The sequence below is a fragment of the Aptenodytes forsteri genome, unplaced genomic scaffold (assembly GCF_000699145.1).
Source record: "Aptenodytes forsteri isolate BGI_AS27 unplaced genomic scaffold, ASM69914v1 Scaffold255, whole genome shotgun sequence".
In the NCBI taxonomy this organism is placed as follows: domain Eukaryota; kingdom Metazoa; phylum Chordata; class Aves; order Sphenisciformes; family Spheniscidae; genus Aptenodytes; species Aptenodytes forsteri.
Window position 1 is genome coordinate 3,562,328 of NW_008794888.1, and position 19,889 is coordinate 3,582,216.

General features: G+C 41.9%; 1 protein-coding gene across 1 annotated transcript in view; it reads left to right on the top strand.

Annotated features, from left to right (window-relative positions):
• LY75 (lymphocyte antigen 75) overlaps positions 1–19,889 on the top strand; it is a 66,610-nt gene that overhangs the window by 505 nt on the left and 46,216 nt on the right. The window contains exons 2-3 of the mRNA XM_009275004.2: positions 2,518–2,678; positions 4,211–4,326. Coding sequence (XP_009273279.1) covers positions 2,518–2,678; positions 4,211–4,326 — 277 coding nt within the window. The remainder of the gene's footprint in view (positions 1–2,517; positions 2,679–4,210; positions 4,327–19,889) is intronic.

Genomic DNA, 19,889 nt, shown 5'->3' on the forward strand with positions numbered 1-19,889 from the left:
CTGATGCAGCTGTCACATCCCAGCTGGTCGGGAGTCTGCAATGGGAACATACATATGCTGGAGATGTCCAGCATGACTGGGGAGAGTGAAGGGTTGTGGCTCAAGGCTGTAAGTGGGCAGCATGACTCCTAAGCAAAGCCCTTTCCAGCTGTGCCTCTCCTGGGTGCAGTGCTGCCCTTCCTTGCGCAGGGATCCTCCTCCCTTCCCCTGCCTTTGCACACACACGCACACACACTTTTGTGGCTGGGTCATGATGAGAGAGGAGCTGTGAGGCTGCTTGAAATCTGTGCAGTACAGTCTGGAAGGAGTGTAGGGAAAAAGTAGCTTTTTGCACGCTCTGCGAGACTTGACCAGCTCTGGTTCCCAGGGCACCATCGCATAAATTCCCGTTTAATTTAGCCTCCTACTTTTTTCTTCCATGGTCTTGCCCCTCCCTTAGTGTAGTAACAGGCATCCTCAGTCTCTTGCAATAATAAATGCACTGTAATGAAATCCGTGGCATACCCTTCCTCCAGGGCATTTATATATAAGAATTTTTTGGTTAAAAGCTAAACTGCACATATTCAGCAACTGGGCTCTAAATCCTCAGCTCAAAAAAAAAAAAAACAGAGAGGCCCCTTCTGGAGCTATAATAATATTTCCTTTGGTAATCAGTGGAATGTTGATTTTAAACCCCTGCAGGCCAGCACTGATCTCTCACAATCTGATGCAGCCCTCGTGTGTAAGTAACTGTCAGGAGCAAATTCACAGGCGTTAACGCTGTCCTGAAATGGTATGAATTAAGGTTGAGCCTGGTGCTTGGAAACGCAGTCAGTCTCTGTTTGGCCAGTAGATGGTAGTGGCACACACAGAGCTGACAAAATGAGCCGTGCAAGAGAAAAAATCAGAGGGATCTGCTCCGGATCCTTTTGAAGTTTAATTAAATGAGCAGTAGAACTCCCAAGTCGCAGGACTGCAAATATCAGTGTCAGTTCTTAGCCATGGCTGCAACGTTACAAAGCTGTGTTACAAGATGGCTTTCCAAGTCTCAGTATTCATTTTCAACAACTTTAATAGGATGCATTGAAATGCTCGGAATGGGATAATGCAAGTCCTTACGTTGGTCTGTGGGTTTTTCTTTTGCTTGGTGAGTGATGGAAAAATCCACTTGGGTTCCTGAGTATTAAATAAATAAGTAAATATATCCTTGTGGTATGTTTTGGTTCTGATCCCTTTGATGGAAAGGTAATTCACTGAAAATGCTCCGGCCAGGTCTCTTTGCTGTAAATGGATTTGTTTTAATGTTTTATTTCTTGACTGTATCAATGCAGGCATTTACTTGCTAATTTATGTGGGAAAATGAAAATGAAGACATAGAAATAAAAATTATTAGACATTTTAGACATCCATTGCATAAGTAATCATTCCACAGCACTGTTGAAAGCAGATTTATTTTCTCCTTCTCCCAATTTATTCTGTAAGTTGCTCAGAGCGTAAGAGTTGCTGATCCCTTTCTATATCCATTGTCTTTATGCAGGATGACTGTGATTTGTATTCTGATCTTAGAAATTTAACCATAAAAAAGGGTATTGAGAAACGTTTCGTAATAAAGCCTCACTTCAAAGTCTTAGTTTTTGTAATCTTGTTTCCTTATACTGCAGCTCTTCTAGACTTTCCCAATCCTCCTGTGGCAAAGCAACTGCAATTGTCTAAGGAAGTGTACTAGACCCAGCCTGCCGCAGTGCTTGAGAGTAACACCGTGGTAATTTATAACCACTAAAGTGATTCTCAACTGCAATCATTTCCAAAAGTGCACAGCTAGATAACGGCGAAAATGCTTCTACTACCATTTCCTTTATTTCTGATGCTTATTTTTGTTCGTCGGCTTGTTGCCAATTGTAACAAATCCTACTCTTTTCTGAACCTCAGCCTACAGACTAAATCTCCACCGTGGTTCTCAGAAATAAATGCTTCAAAACATAGTTTCAGTGAGAACAGCAGCTAAACTTGTAGATACAAGATAAATCTTGAAATGCATAGTGGGCTAAAAGTTACTCTCCTCTGCGTGCTAGCACAGGACAGTAGGGAAGGCTCTTTCTCTGAATCACGCACATAAAGGCCTAACTAACAACCTGCTTTCCACGGAGGCGGCCAGCCTGCAGCTAATGGCAGTCAGTGGGTGCTTGAAGGCCATCCACCACCACTGGGTTGACTGGTAGAATGCAATAGCTGGGTCAGTGTCTCAGACCATATATCTGAAAAACAAAACTATCCCTGTATCTTTTCAGATTTTTTTAGATGGATGTTCATCTTAAGAAATTAAAAGTTTCCATTATGCTGTAAAAAAAATCCTCTGTATTTTTTCTTTTATTTTTTTAGTGAATACTGAAAATTATGCCATCAAGTACGTTCCTCTTGTGAAGCTATTTATTCAGGTCATTTGCTCTAAAGCATGATCTTAGGCCTTTGAGCCCAGTCATAACCTGATTAAATCTGCTTTGCCACTTCTTGCTGCCATAAACTTTGTGTGTGTTGTAGGTGAGAAGCCCCTGTAAAGCCCTTGCTGGAAGCCAAAACCAAGCTTGCACGGAGCTGATAAAAGACAGACTCTACCTCATCAGCAGCTTTGGGCTGCGTGGCTTCACTGACGCTGGATTTGGGACTCCATCCCAGAGCTTGACGCTTCCAGGTTCATTCAGGTATGCAAGCAGAATCCCTAACATTGGACTCTGCCAATGAGCTGGAGTACATAAACTTTTAATATAAAGTAAAAGAATGTTCTGAGTCATGGAAGGCTTCATTTGTTATGGTCCTAGCACAGGTTACGCGTAATTCTGCTTTATCTGTACTAGTTTCTTTTGGGAAGTTTCTCCTGATGCTAGCACGCTTACCTATTACGTATCTGAAATCTGCCACCTACCTAAATGCTTACATGACTTGGACATTATAGTTTTTGGTATTTAATAGTCAAGAATATCAGAAGGATTCTTTCTGAAAAGGTAAGAAGGTGATGTTTCTGCTGCCACATATCGTGTCCTGCTAGTCCTGTGGGATGAAAATGATGTTGAGAGGCAAATTGAATTACTTTAAATATTGTTTCAAAAGCAAATATTGAATATGGAGTTGTACATATGGGACATCACTGTGGCTATAAAAAAAGTAAGGTACTGTTCAGGTAAATGTCCAAATGCATAGAACAGCCCAGGAAGCTTTCCATCTGGAAAAAAACGATTAATAGAATACCTACAGAAACAGCAGCTACTTTACCCTTTAAAATAGTTATAGTATAAATAGCAGAGTGGCTTTTCCCCACACACCATACCCAGGAATGCAGCCGACATGTTGGTTTTATCACTGCAGGCTCCTGGGTGCCTTGCCCCATGGAACATGGCACCTCTGGAGCGTACGCACCATGTGTCTGGGTGTGCCGGTGCAGTTAAGTTAAAGGAGAGGGAAGGAAAGCCAATGTGGGCTCCTTTCTCCATCTTGTCCTTCATCATCCATCCTCCCCTGACCTTCCAGAATCTAGTCTGGGTTGATGATTTGGATTTTAACTACTGCTATTTACATATAAATTTGCTTCATTCTTGCCTGATTGAAAGAATGTAAAGTGGAAGTTGGGTGAGTCTCAGCTGCTCTTACGGGTTGCTTGCCCACTTGCTCTGATGTAGCACAAACCAAACCCTCATGGAAGGAAAGATGAAAGGAAGAGCGGATCACTGGTGAAAGCAAAAGTATAAAGAGAACAGGGATCAGTTATTCCTACTAGTTGGGAAGACTAGAACAAGAAGTAACTGACTGAAACCACAGCAGGAAATATGTGATAGATAACCATGGGAATAGCTGGGCTGAACAATAAGCAGCCAACGTAAGTGGTAGGGTCACTCTCAATGGCAGTGTGCACTCTTAAATTGGATAACTGTGATTTAGAAACAAACAAATCAATCCACCACCACTGCTGGGGAGTAGATTCACAACACTGCTGGATGGTCCTTTCAGCTCAGTCTGGGTAAACATGAATAAGCCTGATCTGAAAATATTGGTGTGTATGTGTTTGTGGGACTGCTGATGCATCATCCCGCTGCCTTCTAGTCCAAACCTAGCTTCTAGCCTTCTAGCCTTCCAACCCACACAAGTGTGCAAGATCCAGAATTTAGGATCTTTGTGGACACAAATTCCATGAAACTGGGATATGGGAAACACCTCTGGCTAAATTTGTGGTCTGCCTTAGGATAGAAAGAGACAGTTCCGAAACGAGTAAAGCTGAATCATCCAATTCATCTACTACAGCAGCCAGTGGGACACAGGCACCCAACCTGCCCTGGGTACCTAAAATCCACATCCAGGGTAAAGGAAGTGAAGGTCCAGAATTACTACATGAAGAGCACAAAAATAAAAGGATACATGCAAAAAAGAAACCTTTTGTTTTGCTTTCATTTCTTTTACTCTCTTTGGTTTTGTTTTTGGTTTCCCCCAGAGAAGTCACAGACCCAGGTGATGGGATGCCTGATGATCTGTTTACTTGGGCTGAACTTTGAAGATGCTTCTGTCATGTACATGTGGTGGTCCAGTTGCCTCAGCAGGTCTGGAGCTGCATCCCAGGTGGGGACAGCCTGCTGGAAGAAGCAGCAGCCCTCACTTCTGCGCAGGAGACAGCAATGTCCCAGGCTCCCCTTTCTTCCTCTTTCGTAACATGCTAGTGGAAACGGCAACTTCCTGCACAGCAACTGCCTGGTTCAAAGCACCGAGATATGACTGACTTACAGGGCAGCTTTTGGCAGACTTACAAATATCTGTTCCTAGCTCCATGTGGGTCTGCTGGAGTGTGTCTGTGGCCAAATCTGGTTCAAGAGCTGCTGGATAGACTGTAGAGTCTGTGACGTTCAAAGCAAAGCCATAAGCTGTGAGAAAGGGCAGGAATGGTTGACCCCAGTTCTACCAGGATCATAAAATCATTTAAAATTTCCTTTTTGAAATTGGATGCGTTTAATCCATTTGGATAACAACACCAAAAAGAAGAAAATGAATTCTGACATGGACATTCTTCAATATTTCTGGAAATGGTATTTAAACAGAGCCCTAACGCAGCTAGGAGGTTTTCTGTCTCCCTCTGGAGACAGAGGAACATTCATGGGATGCTGAAAAAAGCCCCAGAAAGCCCACACTGGAGCCTGTTCCCAAATACAAGGACACCCAAAACAGATACAAGACTTAACCTAAGGTGCACAGTGCTATGTCAGTGCTAGTGTTTATTATTTTTATGATTGCATTTTAAAGCCACGGTTCTTTTGATCCATACTAACTGCTGCTCAGGGAAAGAAAAATAAAGCTTACATAGAAAATAACAAAATTTTCTGGCTGGAGGCCAAAACTTCACAAGAGAATACTGAAGCCTAATATGTTTTGTTTGATGTCTTTGTTTCTGATAGATGTTGACTGAATTCAGGAGGATGACGGCACTGTGAAAAAAAAACAGCTGGGGAAGTCAGTTTGCTAATTATTAACCCTCTAGGGAAGAGATTGAATTGGAAATGTGCATACGAAACATTCTGGGAAAATATAACAAATAATGTAGATATCTTTGGAAAAGAAATACTTACACTGCGGCTTGTATTTTTAGCAGAAAGGGAGGAGACAATTTGTGATATATGACTGAATTCCTCAAGATGGATAACAATTCAGTCTTAGACCCATTTTCTCCCTGTAATACGATTCAGCAGTCCTGAGGTTGAAATAAGTCTAACATTAAGGAATGACTTTAGGGAATGAAGAGAAATTATACATTTATTGTGATATAAATCATAGGGGGGGGGGGAAGACTGTTGTCAGCCTCCCTCTTGACCACTTCACAATAAGGAAAGGGGGGATTTTCAAAGCTGTAAAGAGGAGAGGAGCATCAAACTGCGTACTGTGCCTTAGAAAATATTATTCAAAAGCTACTGTGGTAGATATTCAGATACCTAATGTAAAAATATAAATAACAAAAAGAAAAAAAAAAAGCATAATAGTCTTTGGACAGTAGGCTCTGCTGTGACATATTTACGTATCACTCTACCTGGATGCTCTAATCCTTCCTCTACAACCTGGCCAGAGAGGTGGCTATATAGTATGTGCAGGTATTTTTTCCCCCATTTCAGGTGTTTTAGGGATAGAAGAAACTAAGAGTTAGATATGAGCACTACACCAAATTCCAGTACAGTTCAGTGTTTAAATTGTGGCCAGTCTTAGCTATAATTATAGCATGAAATGGAAACAGAAAAAAGAGATTAAAGGAAAAAAATATCCTGGTACAAAAAAACCCAAAGATGGGAGAAGAAAAGAAATTTAGGAACAACTTTCACCATTTGCTTAACATTGGAGCTCTTTTCCTGCTTGGTACGTTGGTTGCAGCACAGAGATAGCTGCTGTTAGCAAGTAAGTGCCAAAATAGATGTAGCAGAATGCATTATTGTTTAAAACAAATAGATCATGTGGGATGCTGAACTGATTTTTGTTTTCTTCCCCATAATTCAGTGTGTAGTCATTTTAGGTGTCAGACTGTTAGAGAAAAATCTTATTATTGTTAGGCAAGCTTTTTAAAGTTGAATTGCTAGCAATTAATTTAATATCAGAGATGTGCATATTTTTGACTTTTTAATGCTGTAGGTGGTATTACAAGCTTAGCTAAAGTCCTATCCAGTAGGCAATACAGTAGCGAGCAATGCACCTTCTGAACTTGTCCATTCTCTGATTATTTGCAACTCTCTTCAGTTGCTTTGTTATAATTCACGTGTTTGTGTGTGTGTGTACTGACAGCTATTACAAATGATGAACTGGAGTGATTATAAAGTGTGCCATTTCCAGAATGCTGCAACAGTCCCTTGTCCCTCCCAGGACTGATTTAAATTGCAACTAGTTATGTTAAGTGAACACTTACAGTATTTTTGACAGAAAGCATTAAACTCGAGCATCCCAGAGTGACCACCAATTAGAGTCTTAGTATGTTATCATACACTTCAAGATTAGAGGGGAAATCCACACATTTGCACAGGAATTAATGCAAAAGGGACCCAACCCTGACTCCTGCTGGTGAAGTGCCAGTTGTACGAGATGCCTTAGATTGTGGGTCCTGCTGCTTTCATCCTGCCCTTGTGAGAAAAACCAAACCACCAACCAAGCAAACAAATCCCAGCAGGTGGGATATTAAAGATGTGTGGGCATGCATCGCTCTTTCTTTGCTTAGGCAGTTACAATACTAATAACAAACAAGTGGCCAAATGACATCAGAACAATGGTCAGTCATCGACGCCAAGAATCAACCAGTCTTTATTTCTCTATGTCAGAGAAAAACTAGGCAGAGCCGTGCATTTTGCTGTTGTGCTGTTTGGTGGCAGGTACAGGCAAAAGGATTTGCTTGATGCTGGCAGCCAGGGAGGTCCAGGCTCTGTTTCCTGGCTTTACTACTGTCACTATGTCATCTTGGCCAATTCACCCGTTTTTTGCTTTGAGTATTCCACATATAAAATGGGGAGGAAAAAAAATATTCTTTGGCGGTCTTCTAGGGAGAATGGTTGCCAAGTACCATGCAAGTTGCAAAAACAACACCTTGTTACTAAGGGGAAACCCCCTTGCAGGAACAGTGTGAAGCGCCTCATTCCGTCACTGTTTCCAGACTGCTTCTGAGGCCAGACAGATATCTGTTTTGCCTGAAAATTGTTGGTAAAATCCAATTTCCAAAGCTCTTTTATCCAACTAAACTTGAAGTCACTTTTGTTCTCAATTCAGACTAATAGCAGTAACAGGAAGGAGCTAAAATGACAATGTAATGAAATGAATAAACCAAGTCTATTTTCAGTCATGTATTGTGTTAAAGATGTGAGATTACCATCCCAAACTTGTTTCATTACAGCGTTGTTACGGTGTTATATTACAGCATTAGCAATCATTCAAAAATCCATGGTATTGTTTATAAAAATAAACTAATTGAAGGCAACTTCTGTTTAAAGTGATCTCTAGCACTATGCTTGTGTTTGCTCATGCTTTCTCTTTATGTCCAACATTTGTGTTTAAACATGTTTTGTTAAATGAATAAAATATACTCTGACTTGGAGTCTCCACTAACTTTTGCTTTTAAAGTCAAGACTCTTGGCTTCCCTTTTGCTTGTTCCTACTTTGCCGTGTCTGTCATGTCCTCTCTGGCAGGGCTCGTAGCTATAAAAGTGTGTGGGAGTAAAGGTTAAGGATAAATACTAGGTTTAACAAATATGGTTATTGTTGCCATAAGGATTCAATTCTGAAGTTAGTGGTTGGATCATTCTATTTTTAAGGTAGGATTACAATTGCATTCCACATCCGTGCCTGAGTTAAAGTTAAAATCAATATACTTCTAGCACTTCGTCTCTCTGCAGACTTCAGGTTGTCAAGGGCTAGATTCATAAGGGGAACATAGTCTAACCGTTGGACTTCAGACCAATAAGTAAACATTCAACAGGTCACAACGAGAATATGAGTGAGACTGTGCTCCAGTAGCAACAGTACTCATTTGTGGGGAAAAGGAAGAGGGAGACCTAAGTTCCACGTTGTGCTCTAATAAATATTTCAGTACTTTGAATGAAGTGGATCAGCTCCAAAAGGAGACACTGAGAACTTGCTTTAGCCTGGTAGTTACTGAATTAATCTGGATCAATGTGGGTTCAGATTCCTCTTAGAAAAAGGGATTGCATTTGAGTCTTTCATAGCAAAGATGCCCAAACTCTCCATGTATTTGTTAAAAAGGGGACAACAGCATCTTCTCTTTCTCTACCTGGGAACTTTCCTAGTGGACCAGTCCATTAACAAAGTTTAGAGAAAAGTGAGGAGCTCAATAGCTCTGCGCTGTCAGGACTTCTGCAAGTGTATCAGCAGCAAAAGGAAGACTAGGGAAAATGTGGGTCTGCTGCTGAGTGGGGTGGTGGTAACAAAGGACGTGGAAAAGGCAGAGGTACTCAATGCCTTCTTCACCTCTGTCTTGACTAGTAAGATTTGCTTTCAGGAATCCCAGGCCCCTGAGACCAGTGGGAGCATCTGGAGCAATGGAGACTTACCCTCAGTAGAGAAGATCAAAACATTTAAACAAATTGGACATGAACGAGTCCATGGGACCCAATGGGCTGCATCCACAAGTCCTGAGGGAGCTGAAAGATGTCATTGCAAGGCCAACCTCAAGTACCTTTGAAAGGTGACAGTGATCAGAGGAGGACTGGAAGTTCAACGCAAATGTCATGCCTAGCTTCAAGAAGAAAAGGCCAGTCAGCCTTAACTCGATACCCAGGAAGGTGATGGAGCAAATAATTCTGGAAACCATTTCCAAATATATTAAGGACATGAAGATGATTGGGAGTCATCAGTATGGATTTACGAAGGGAAAATCATGCCTGACCAACCTGATAGCCTTCTATGATGAAATGACTAGCGTGGTGGACGAGGAGAGAGCAGAAGATATTAATCATCTTAACTTTAGCAAGGCTTTCATCACTGGCTGTCATAGTATCCTCATTAACAAACTGCTGACTAGACAAGTGGACAGTGAGGTGGATTGAAAATTGACTGAAATGCCAGGCTCAAAAGATTATAATCAGTGGCACAAAGTCCAGCTGGAGGCCAGTCACTAATGGTGTACTCCTGGGGTCAACACTGGGGCCAATACTGTTTAACATCCTCATTAATGATGCTGGATGATGGGACAGAGTGCACCCTCAGCAAATTTGCAGAGAGTTGAAGACTGGGAGGAGTGGCTGATACACCTGATGGTTGTGCTGCTATTCAGAGGGATCTCGACAAGCTGGAGAGATCGACCAAGAGGAATCTCATGGAGTTTAACAAAGGGAAATGCCAAATCCTGCACCTGTTGAGTAATGTCCCCACACATTACTAGGGGCTGGGGACCAACCAGCTGGGAAGTAGCTTTACAGAAAAGGACCTGGGAACACCAGCTTGAACATGAGCCAGCAATGTGCCCTGGTGGCAAAGGTGGCCAAGAGTATCCTGGACTGCATTAGGAGGAGCATTGCCAGCAGGTTGAGGCGGGTGATCATTTCCTCCTACTCAGCACTGGTGAGACACATCTGGAGTGCTGGGTCCAGTTCTGGACTTCCCAGTGCGGGAAAGATGGATTTACTGGAGCGAATCCAGCAGAGAGCCACAAAGATGATTAAGGGACTGGAGCATTTGTCATATGAGGAGTGGCTGAGAGCTGGAGGACAGAAGGCTCAGGGACATCTTATCGATGTATCTAAATACCTAAAGTTGGGGAGAGTAAGAAGATGGAGCCAGACTCTTCTCAGTGGCATCCAGTGAAGGGACAAGAGGCAACAGGCACAAACTGACATACAGGAAATTATTTTTAAACAGAAGAAAAAGTTTTTTTACTGTGGTGGCGGTCAAGCACTGAAGCAGATTGCCCAGACAGGTTGTGGAGTCTCCATCCGTGGAGATATTAAAAATGCGACAGGACACAGCCCTGGGCAACCTGCTCTAGCTGACCCTGCTCTAAGCAGGGCTAGATGATCTCTAGAGATCCTGTGATTCTTTGACATAGTTACTTGGATTCATTTCAACAGCATCTGAGTATTTCTTCCAGGTTCACTGGTTGTAAAGAGATTTCTGATGTTTCCAAAGTTTGTGCATGTCCATGGGACCTAAATATGGGTCAGAGGTTCCTACTGGGGCATTTAAATACTGCCTGTGATAGATCCAGCCCCAGGTTATTCTGCATGGCCGAACTGTTTCAGCACTGTGAAATACACACAAACCTTAAGAAACTTAGGGGCTTCATAGGGTGAAGTGCTGCCGTTTAATAGAATATACGTAACAATTGATGTTTTAGTACGATGGGCATATTATTGCCCCCAAAAAAGAAAAAGAAATGTAGATGTACTCCTTAAAGAAATAGGGCTATTTAATTAAGCATGAATGAAATAGATCACTAACTAGAACTCTACATGCAGTTGCATTTTCTTCACTACTATAACCTTTTGTTCATTCTCCTTTTTTTTTTAGAATTTTGTGATTTATTTAGGTATATTGAGAATAAAGACGTATACAAATCAAAAAGTGATAATAGTACTGTTTAGTTATTTTAGTGATTATGTAGTATTACTATCTTTTTCCTTTTTTTTTTTTTTTGCATTTAAAAATATAACTAGAGGTGCTTATGCAGTGTTGTAAAGTAAGTCTTCCATAAGACACCATAAAGAGCAGGCTTACTCCTTGACAGCCTCAGCTGTCAAGGAAAGAGAGTGGGCTCAAAATCAAAGCCAGGAACAGGTTCAGCTTGGACACGACTGACGATCTCTACAATGGGAGTATGTCATACACAGAGGTGATCTCTGAAGTGACCAAATCCTGAAGGCTTTATAGCTTAAAATCTACTCTGAAGTTTTGTCTAGAAGCTTATTAATGGCTAGTGCATGTGCAGAGCACTGCAGATCTGAGTCATAAGGGATCTATGCTGTTCTGTACTATCTTCATCTTCCACATTCTCCCTCATATACTCTGCGTCAAGCACATGAAACCAGCTCACCAGCACTACTTGTGCAGTGATGAAAAGCTGATAGCAATACTCTCATAGTCTCTCCCTGATTTACCCATGGTGTCAAGCAGAGAGTGAAGTTCTATAAGCTCATTTGTATGCACTGTCCACCCACAAACTTTATCTCAAGTTGTGTGAGTGTTGAGTCACAGACAGGTAGTTCTTGTTCAAGTCCTGGGTTCATGTAAGCTGTGGGTAATAACAAAAGCTATTTCAATCTCAATCTCAGAAATAATAACAGTAAGGTACAAATAATTTCTTTACAAGAAAACGCCCTCAAATCCATAGAAAAATGTGAACAGCAAGTTCCAGTTAGGAGTGCCTGCTGAGTTGTTCACCCAGAAGGAACTTTCATCCAGATCAAGAAATCACGAGTGGACCATATCAGCCAGGTCACTCTTGTCCACATGCTTGCTGACCTTGTCAAAAAAATATCTAGAGGCCTCGATGGTAAATACTATGTTTAGAGAAGATGTGTTGGCACTGCCCAAAAAGATCATATTTACCCAGGTGCACACTAATTCTACCCTTTATCACAGTTTCTACTGCTTTGCCTGGCCCTGATGTTAGGCTTGCCAGCTTTTAGTATCATCCATCCTGTCCCCTCATTTTCCCCTTGGAATCTTTTTTAGGAATTGGTGTCACGTTGCCACCCTCCAGTCTCCAGGCACAGAGAAAGCATGAAGAGAAAGGTAGGTCCATTAGTAGATCTGCTATTTCTTATCCGCACTCCCTTAGAAAGCTCAGGTGCCTATCAGGCAGTCCTGGGGATTTGTTACTCTGCGTACTTTGGATTACAGCATTTCCAAAGTATGGGGATCATCTGCTTATTCCAGTGAACACATGCAAATACATCATTTAGCTTCTCTGCAAATGTTTTGGCCTCTCCTCTTTTTTACTTTGCAGTTTTCATTTGATCCGTCAGACTCTGGTAGGCATCTCGGTCTTGGTGTGTCTAAAGAAGGATTTAATATTAGCTTGGATTCCTTTTGCCAGCTGCTGCTCACACTTTTTTATTGCTCTTTCACTGTGTTTTCCTTTAATATGTCGCTTTACAATCCTTTCTGTATTTTTCATTTGGAGATGACTTCAACTTCTTGTTTCTAATAATCTACCCTCTGGTGAGATTATCTGTGCCCACTTCGTTTTACCAGTTCTCAAGACTTTAGTAGATGGCATACACTGATGCTGCGCTGTGCATCCTTCAGGAAAATTCAGCTCCACCTGTAAGAATTTACTGTTCCTAGCTGCTCCTTTTTGTTTCCTCTTCACGAGCTTTCTCATTTCTATGTCTCTGTCCCTTTTGAAATGCAACCGCTGTGAATGCTTGGCCTTTGTCAAGCCTGTGGGAATTCTGAATATAAACACAGGAGCAGCAACTGTAAGCTGAAGATGTAGGACAAGATCTTGCACAGTAATGAGGACGAAATGAAGGGCTGCATCTCTTCTGTGGCTTCCTGGTCCAACTGCTCTGTGAAGCAGTATTGATGGAGTCTAATGTAGTCTGTGTTGTATTCCAATGCTGCAGTGTCCAGACGACACAGGGGTTACCTGAAGTACAGTTTCGGTTGTATTTCCCGCCCTCTTTGCCCATCTGATCTCTCTTGGCATACTCTCTCTCTCCTTCTGGTCAGGCAGGCAGTCTGCAGACTCAGTACTGCATATGCTTAAAGCTGGCGTTTCGGTTCACGCAGATTCTGTGTCACTTGCTGGGTCCATACTTTGTTCATTTGATTTGATTATAAGATCTCACTAATAAATTTCACTACCCCATCACCAGCAGAGGTGACTCTTACCTTTTCTGTATATTTTATGTTCTGGTACTGTGATGTCCTACATGTGTCTAGCATGTCATAGTCTTCGCGTTAAGACTAGGCATTTGATTTCCCTCAATTTATTCATTGGATTTTTAGCATTTGTGTAAAAGTGTGTGTTGTTGCAGTGTTTGTTTCCTTCTTCATCTCCCATTTGAAAGGCACTCTGTTTGGTTTCCATTCCTTATTTCTCCTCTCTGGCCTCTCCTGCACTCAAAAAGGCACAATTTCCAGGCCTTTGCTGATGGCATACTGAACTGTGTGTTCCCCACACCTGCTGCTCTTCAGTTTATAGCTTAATCAATCACAACCTTTAAATGCCAGCGGTTTAGCTCCCACTGAGTCCACCCTTTCCACACGGGCTCTTTTTATCTCAGAAGTGCTCCCAAGTCCAGATCAATCTGAAATTTTGTTCTTTATACCATCCTTTCAGCTGAATATTGAAAGTTTGCCTCTTTCTGGTCACACATAAGGCAGTGGGGGCATTTTGGAGAGTGCTGTTGGAGAGGGTCTTATCTTCATCTTCCCTTGAACAAGCTAAATTTTGCTTCCAGAACATCATGTGAGACTCAAAACAACAGGCTCTTCCCCAGCACTTTTAGGGAACTGTTCTAATTTGCATGTTTAAAGAAGAAAAAAAAGCTTTTTCATTTAATTTTAAAAGCTCTTCCACCTGAATTAGTTTTTATTTGCTTAAAAACATTTCCCAAATTACAACTGATGTTCTTTTAAACCATTCCTCCAAACTAAGTTTTTTGCAACAAATGTAATGTGGTGCAAGATGTTATCTGAATTGCCAGCTCCCACAATCATAATTTGAGTAATAATCCTACACTGGCACAGTAACAACGGAAAACAGCTTTTGAGGAGATTAAGCATATTAACACTGCCAGTAGAACTACTACGCCAAAGCACAATTGCCATTAAAATCGTACAGTGCAGGTGTCAGAGGCCCTTTCTTAAAGTGCTACAGAAGAGTATCATTTACCATTTACTTTACGATTTTAAGCGGTTCTCTGAATGTTAAAGTACTGCTTGTCTTATTTTGTTGTTGTTCCAGGGGCACGTAGAGATCCCAGCAGGAGTCAAAGCCAAACCAACACACAGAGAAAGACATTCCCTGCTATAAACTGACAAAGATGCAGAGTGGATGTGTCCGCACTCCTTTCTTTGTCTTTTTTCTCAAACCTGTTTCTAGTATTTCAGCAGGCCTTGTCTAATCTGAGTTTGAATATGCAGCAGGACAGAGCCAGAGGCAGCACTACGGAAGTTGGCACTGTCACATTTGAGTAAAAAAGGAGGTTGGTATTAGAATAAAAGTTTGTAATTCCTTTTATTATTTCTGGAAGTTACCTATCATGTTTCTGTGTAGTGGGAGAAACAGAACAGTCTCTAAAATGCTATAATAACATCTAGCCTGTTTACTATGAATGATGACACTTCAAGAGAGTCAAATGTAAGAATCCCTAACAATAATAAACCTTTCAAACGCAACGAAAAACTCAAAACCTTGGAACTCGTGCCAAAGATTCATATAGAGATTGTTAAAGAGATGTAAGAAATATATAAAAATTCATCTGAGAGAGCGTGTGATTTCATCTTAAGTTTACTGTGCAATACAACAGTTTCATAATGTGCTAAAAGGTTAGGCTGCTGCCACTGAAACAGGAAATCTAAAGCAACAACACGAAAAGCCATTTTCCTTTGTGTTCCCTTTTTGCTAAAAGCAAAATATTCCTTAATGTTTAAAAATAATTAAGTCCTCAAAATCCAGTTAAAAAAGCAAGTCAGCAAATAAAGTAAGTGTCCATGAAGAAAAGACTATCCAGGTGGAGTTAATGCAAAACCAAGTCAAAGTTACTGCCTAAAGACCTCTCTGGATACGATCTCCCTGTATCCAAACCAGTTGCTGGATGCTTGTCACCTCCCCTTTGAATTTTAGTGATTGTTTTTCATGGCCATGTATGGGATTAACTCAATCAAACCAAACTTCCGTATACGTCAAAAAAGAATCATTTGGCTTTTAGCTACGCTTATGGTAAAAGTTGCAGTTGTCCAGTTTTCTTTTCCATTAAACTATCTTTAAACATGTCCAGGGCTGATACTGTAAATGGTTAGCAGGCACTTTACTCAAACCAGAGCCATGTCCTAATATTAAACTTAGCAGCAGAGTCTAGGTAGGACTGAAATCTTTGATTGCTGGCTGCTTTGTGGGCACCATGACTTTCTCAGAGAAAGTCCTCTGCCTCAGAAAATAACTCTGCTCCTGCAACTCTCATAAGACCTCATTTGTTTGGCGGGGTTTTTTTGTTTGTTTGTTTGGGTTGAGGTTTTTTTTCCTGTAAGGGCCTGGGTATTGCAAGCACCAATGTTGCAAGGTGGAAAAAGTAGTAACTAGTGCTCCCTGTTCAGATGTCACCGTTTCAAAGTCACTGCTGGGGGGAGCAGAGAAGAGCAGAAATTACCATCTCCAGAGCCTCTTCCCACTATTAGGAGATGCTTGGAGGTAGCAAATCCTTTTCCAGCATTCCCTCTGTGCTCACTGGCATGTGGATGCGCTCAACCTAGCCAGACAAACTGGATTACAATGTGTTGATTGTAAGAGAGGGAGGAAGGTTGCTCATGCAAAGTATCTATTTCATGTGGTGAGCAGAAGAGAGATGGGGTGGAGATTTATGGATAGACAGGTGTTGACACTTTCTGCAGGTAATGGTATTGTTACAAACATATGGGCATAAAAGCAAAGAAATTACCTGTTGATGAGCAAGAAAGACTCCTCCTAGAAACACAAGGCTCTTAGTCATGATGTTGGCACCTCGAAAGGCTTTTTTGACTGGAAAGGCAAAGTAATCTGCTTGGAAGCAAGAGAAAAGGCCGCTGTGCATTACTGTCAGCTCTGTGATAGAGTCCCTCCTGTATCTGAAATTCTGTATTTGGCTATCTCTGTAGGCATGGTTGAAGTTTGTTCTTCCATTGGTGTTGCTTTGCAATGAGATGTAGGTATTTATGGGGACATGATAATGTTAGTGATTTGCAATACAGAAATTGTTCACCGATTATGTTGTGAGTAATGCTGCTGCGCAGCTCACATTAAATGCAGAAGCCTCATTGATAAGCTAGGATAAATCCCTTAAGAAGTAGGCGTTGCCATTATTACAATTTTTATAAGCTTTGGTACAAACCCACTTTTTCAGTTAACAGAAAGCTGTAGAAGATTTTCATAAGTTATCGTATGACATACACTGATTTTGATTTTTCCTGCACTGCTCTTTCCAAAATACTGGTTGGTTTGTTTGGGGGTTTTTTGTTTGTTTGCAGAGTGATTGCTCCCTTTACAACCATCTACGTTGAGGAAATATTTTTAATCTTCCTTTTTTAAATCTGGCATGATTAAAACATGAATGACAAGAGGAAGCCAAGAATCTTCCACAGGAGAGATTGCTTAGGTCAGAAGATCGGCAAATTCAGCAGAGGAAAGGTGGTTTGAGGTATTGCCTTTGAAAGCTTGCTTCATTAGGAAGAGATGCGTGGGAACTTTTCACCTTTTTAGGGATGAGAAAGATGCTGTACTATGGGTGGGGAGAGGAACGAGACGACTTTCCAAGTTCTACTCTCCAACTGGATGTAGTAGTGTTATGCAGAACTAATACCAGAAACAGATACCAGTTGTATAAATGTTGATGTGCACCAGGTTGACTATAAATGTTGACTCTACTCAGGTGAGGAGCTGGCAGCCTGGAAGTTACTGGTGGCAACTGGTAGTCTTGTAATGGACATGGGGGCTGGCTTTTCTGGGTAGGTTGTGTGGATTTCTGGTTGAGCTCTTGGGATACGAGATATCAAAGGGTATTTTCCAGTGCCCAGATCCTTCTAATTCCTGCAGCAGTGGTCTGTCAGTGGTCCTACAGAGATCAGTGCTGTCACACTGGGTTTTGTCCTGCACAGGCTGCCAGGTAGACTGGCAGTCTTTTGCCTTGGTGGGGGAGTGCATGGCATCAGAGTGCACAAAATTTGGTTAGCAACAGAGTCACTGTAAAAGCCCACTGGAGGGTTATCAACCACAATTTGCATATTAGCTTTTAATTGATTGTTTCCACAGACCACAAAACATTGTACCGCAACTTATTTTATCTTAGTAGAAGACCAAAAAAAAGAAAGAAACAACAAACCAAAAAATAAGTATTTGTGTTCAGGCTTTTTTTTAAAATGCTCTTGATATAAAAAACCAGTAAAACTACTGTTTACATGTGATTTTCAATAACTTCCTATTTTTTCAACTTCTGCCATCAAAACGCTGACTTCTTGTCTTGCGCATAAAGCACTTTAACCAAACAGTTGTACAAGTGTGAGTCTATATACTCTTATCTGTCTGCTGCTTGGCTGGGGGCAGAGGGAAGGGATGTGTTTTGGTGGCCTCACAAGGGCTGCACATTGTGTATCTCCTCTTATGTTAATGTACAACAGAGTTTAAGTGTAGGGCACGCACATGCACACAAAACTGAAACTAAGAGGCGCCAGTGCAAGCAGCCATCTTTCCTATCCTTGGGCATTCTTTAATTTTTGAGTCAGGATCGGGGTCTGATCCTGTGTTATCTAGCATGGTGTTTCATAAACAGATAAACAAAAAAGGACCTCAAATTGGAAGTGCATATTGGAGAGCATATGTTATATACATTAAGAAACCTGAAGAGAACCTCCCCTCTGTTAATATACATATTTGCTGATACGTTTGGTAAATAGGATGCTGTTAATTTCAGAGTTGCTGGTGTATGTTCAGTAAACATGCACTGCATGCTATTAGTTTCAAAGTTAAACACTTTACTACTCTCCATACCAAAACTGGGGCAGCCAGTTAAAACAGCACACATTCGGAAAGGTGCATGGGGATGCAGGGTTCACACCTACTGCTTCTTGTCATGATGTTTTATTTGAAAAGAGACACACCATCCCACCACATATTTAATTTTAGTTTCAATAGCTTGCTTTTGTATCATGCTCACCAGTGGGGAATTTCTGCCTCCCACTCTCTGCGTGGAGACTTTCAAGCTTTGCTCTTCCAGAAAACAAACCCTTCCTGGTAGCACAGCTTCGATTTTGCTGCAGCTACGGACCCCTCTCTGCCTGAACCTGATTTCTGATTTTTCGAATAGCTCCTGCCTTGGCAGCCAGGTCTTGCTCTGTGGTTTCCAGCAGGAGAGAACATTTGCTCACTTACAGATGCCTGGTTTTGTTCACTGTCCTTCCGCTCAATTCCCAGCCCGGCACACCCTCAACTCCGGCGTTCCCGGGTGTCCAGATTCCTACATGATGGGCACATTTGAAACGCATAAAACAGACTGCATGCTGCGTTTCCCATCTTTATGAAAATCTAGTATTTCTTTCCCTGAACGAGTGCTCCTCCAAGTCTAATCAAAATAGGTTTTCCTAGCCAAAATTTTTTTTCCTTGCAACTTTGCAAGCGCTTTTTTGCACAGCTGGGGTTCGAGCTATACAGCCTTTCCAGGTCAGCGCCGAATCAACCAATGCGCAGCTATAAACAGACACGATTTTATTTTACATGCTTTCCACCAGTTTCCCTTCTTTCTCTTTCGCTCCTTCAGGCCAACTGGTTCTCTGCATCTTTGTGTTTTTGTTTTTGGTTTCTGTAACTTCCTGTAGCCAGCATCATAATTTTCTCAGCAACAGTTATTTCAACTGCTCCCAGTCTCATCCCCTCCCCCTTCCCTGGTAGAAACAGATCAGACAATTGCAATTTTAGCTGCTAGCTACCAGAAGACTCTTAGAAAGTATGGCAAGGCTGCCCGGCCTGCTTCTGTTTCCTCTCCAGCTTTGCAAAGGTCCAGCTAGCCCCTATGGGCAAATATGTAGAGGCGGGTCTGTAACGGCTTTGAGGCCTGGCCGTGGGGGTCCCTGGTGCCCCCCGTGGTCGTGAGGGCCATGGCCCCCCGCCAGGCTCCTGCTGCCAGCCACTCCCCCATGCAAGCGCTGCTGCGGCACGGAGGGGCCCTATGGTGACACCAGGCCCCCTCGGCCGCCTCCTGGCAGGGCAGTGACCCCCTGCCCATGCCCTGTGGGGACGGCCACCCGCCCCACAGCCCCTGGCCCAGCACTCCCCTGCCTTGGGGACGGCGTCGTGGCCCTCACGCCAGGCCTGGCTGGCACGTGGCCCCACGGCCAGAGCGGGATGAGGATCACAAGGTAACGTTTAGAGATATATTATTGGATCCATTTTTAGGTATTTTATTTCAGTGTCTGCTATTATTTATTATTTTTGGTTTATATTCTCTTCACTTTTTGCCTTTTCTTCACTTTTAGCACTTATGCTTTCCCGTTCTTTCCCAACTGAACTTCTAAAACTTTTTTTTCAGTTTTAACTTTAATTACCTTGTGATAATTAGGTCTGCTTTTCTATTTTTTCTTCATTTTTCCTCGGGTTTTCCTCATTTTTTTCCTCCTTCCTTTTTTTCCTTCACTTTTCCTCTTTTTTTTTCCCCTCTCCTCCTTTTCCCTTCATTTCCCCCACGTTTTCCTCATCTTTACTATTACAT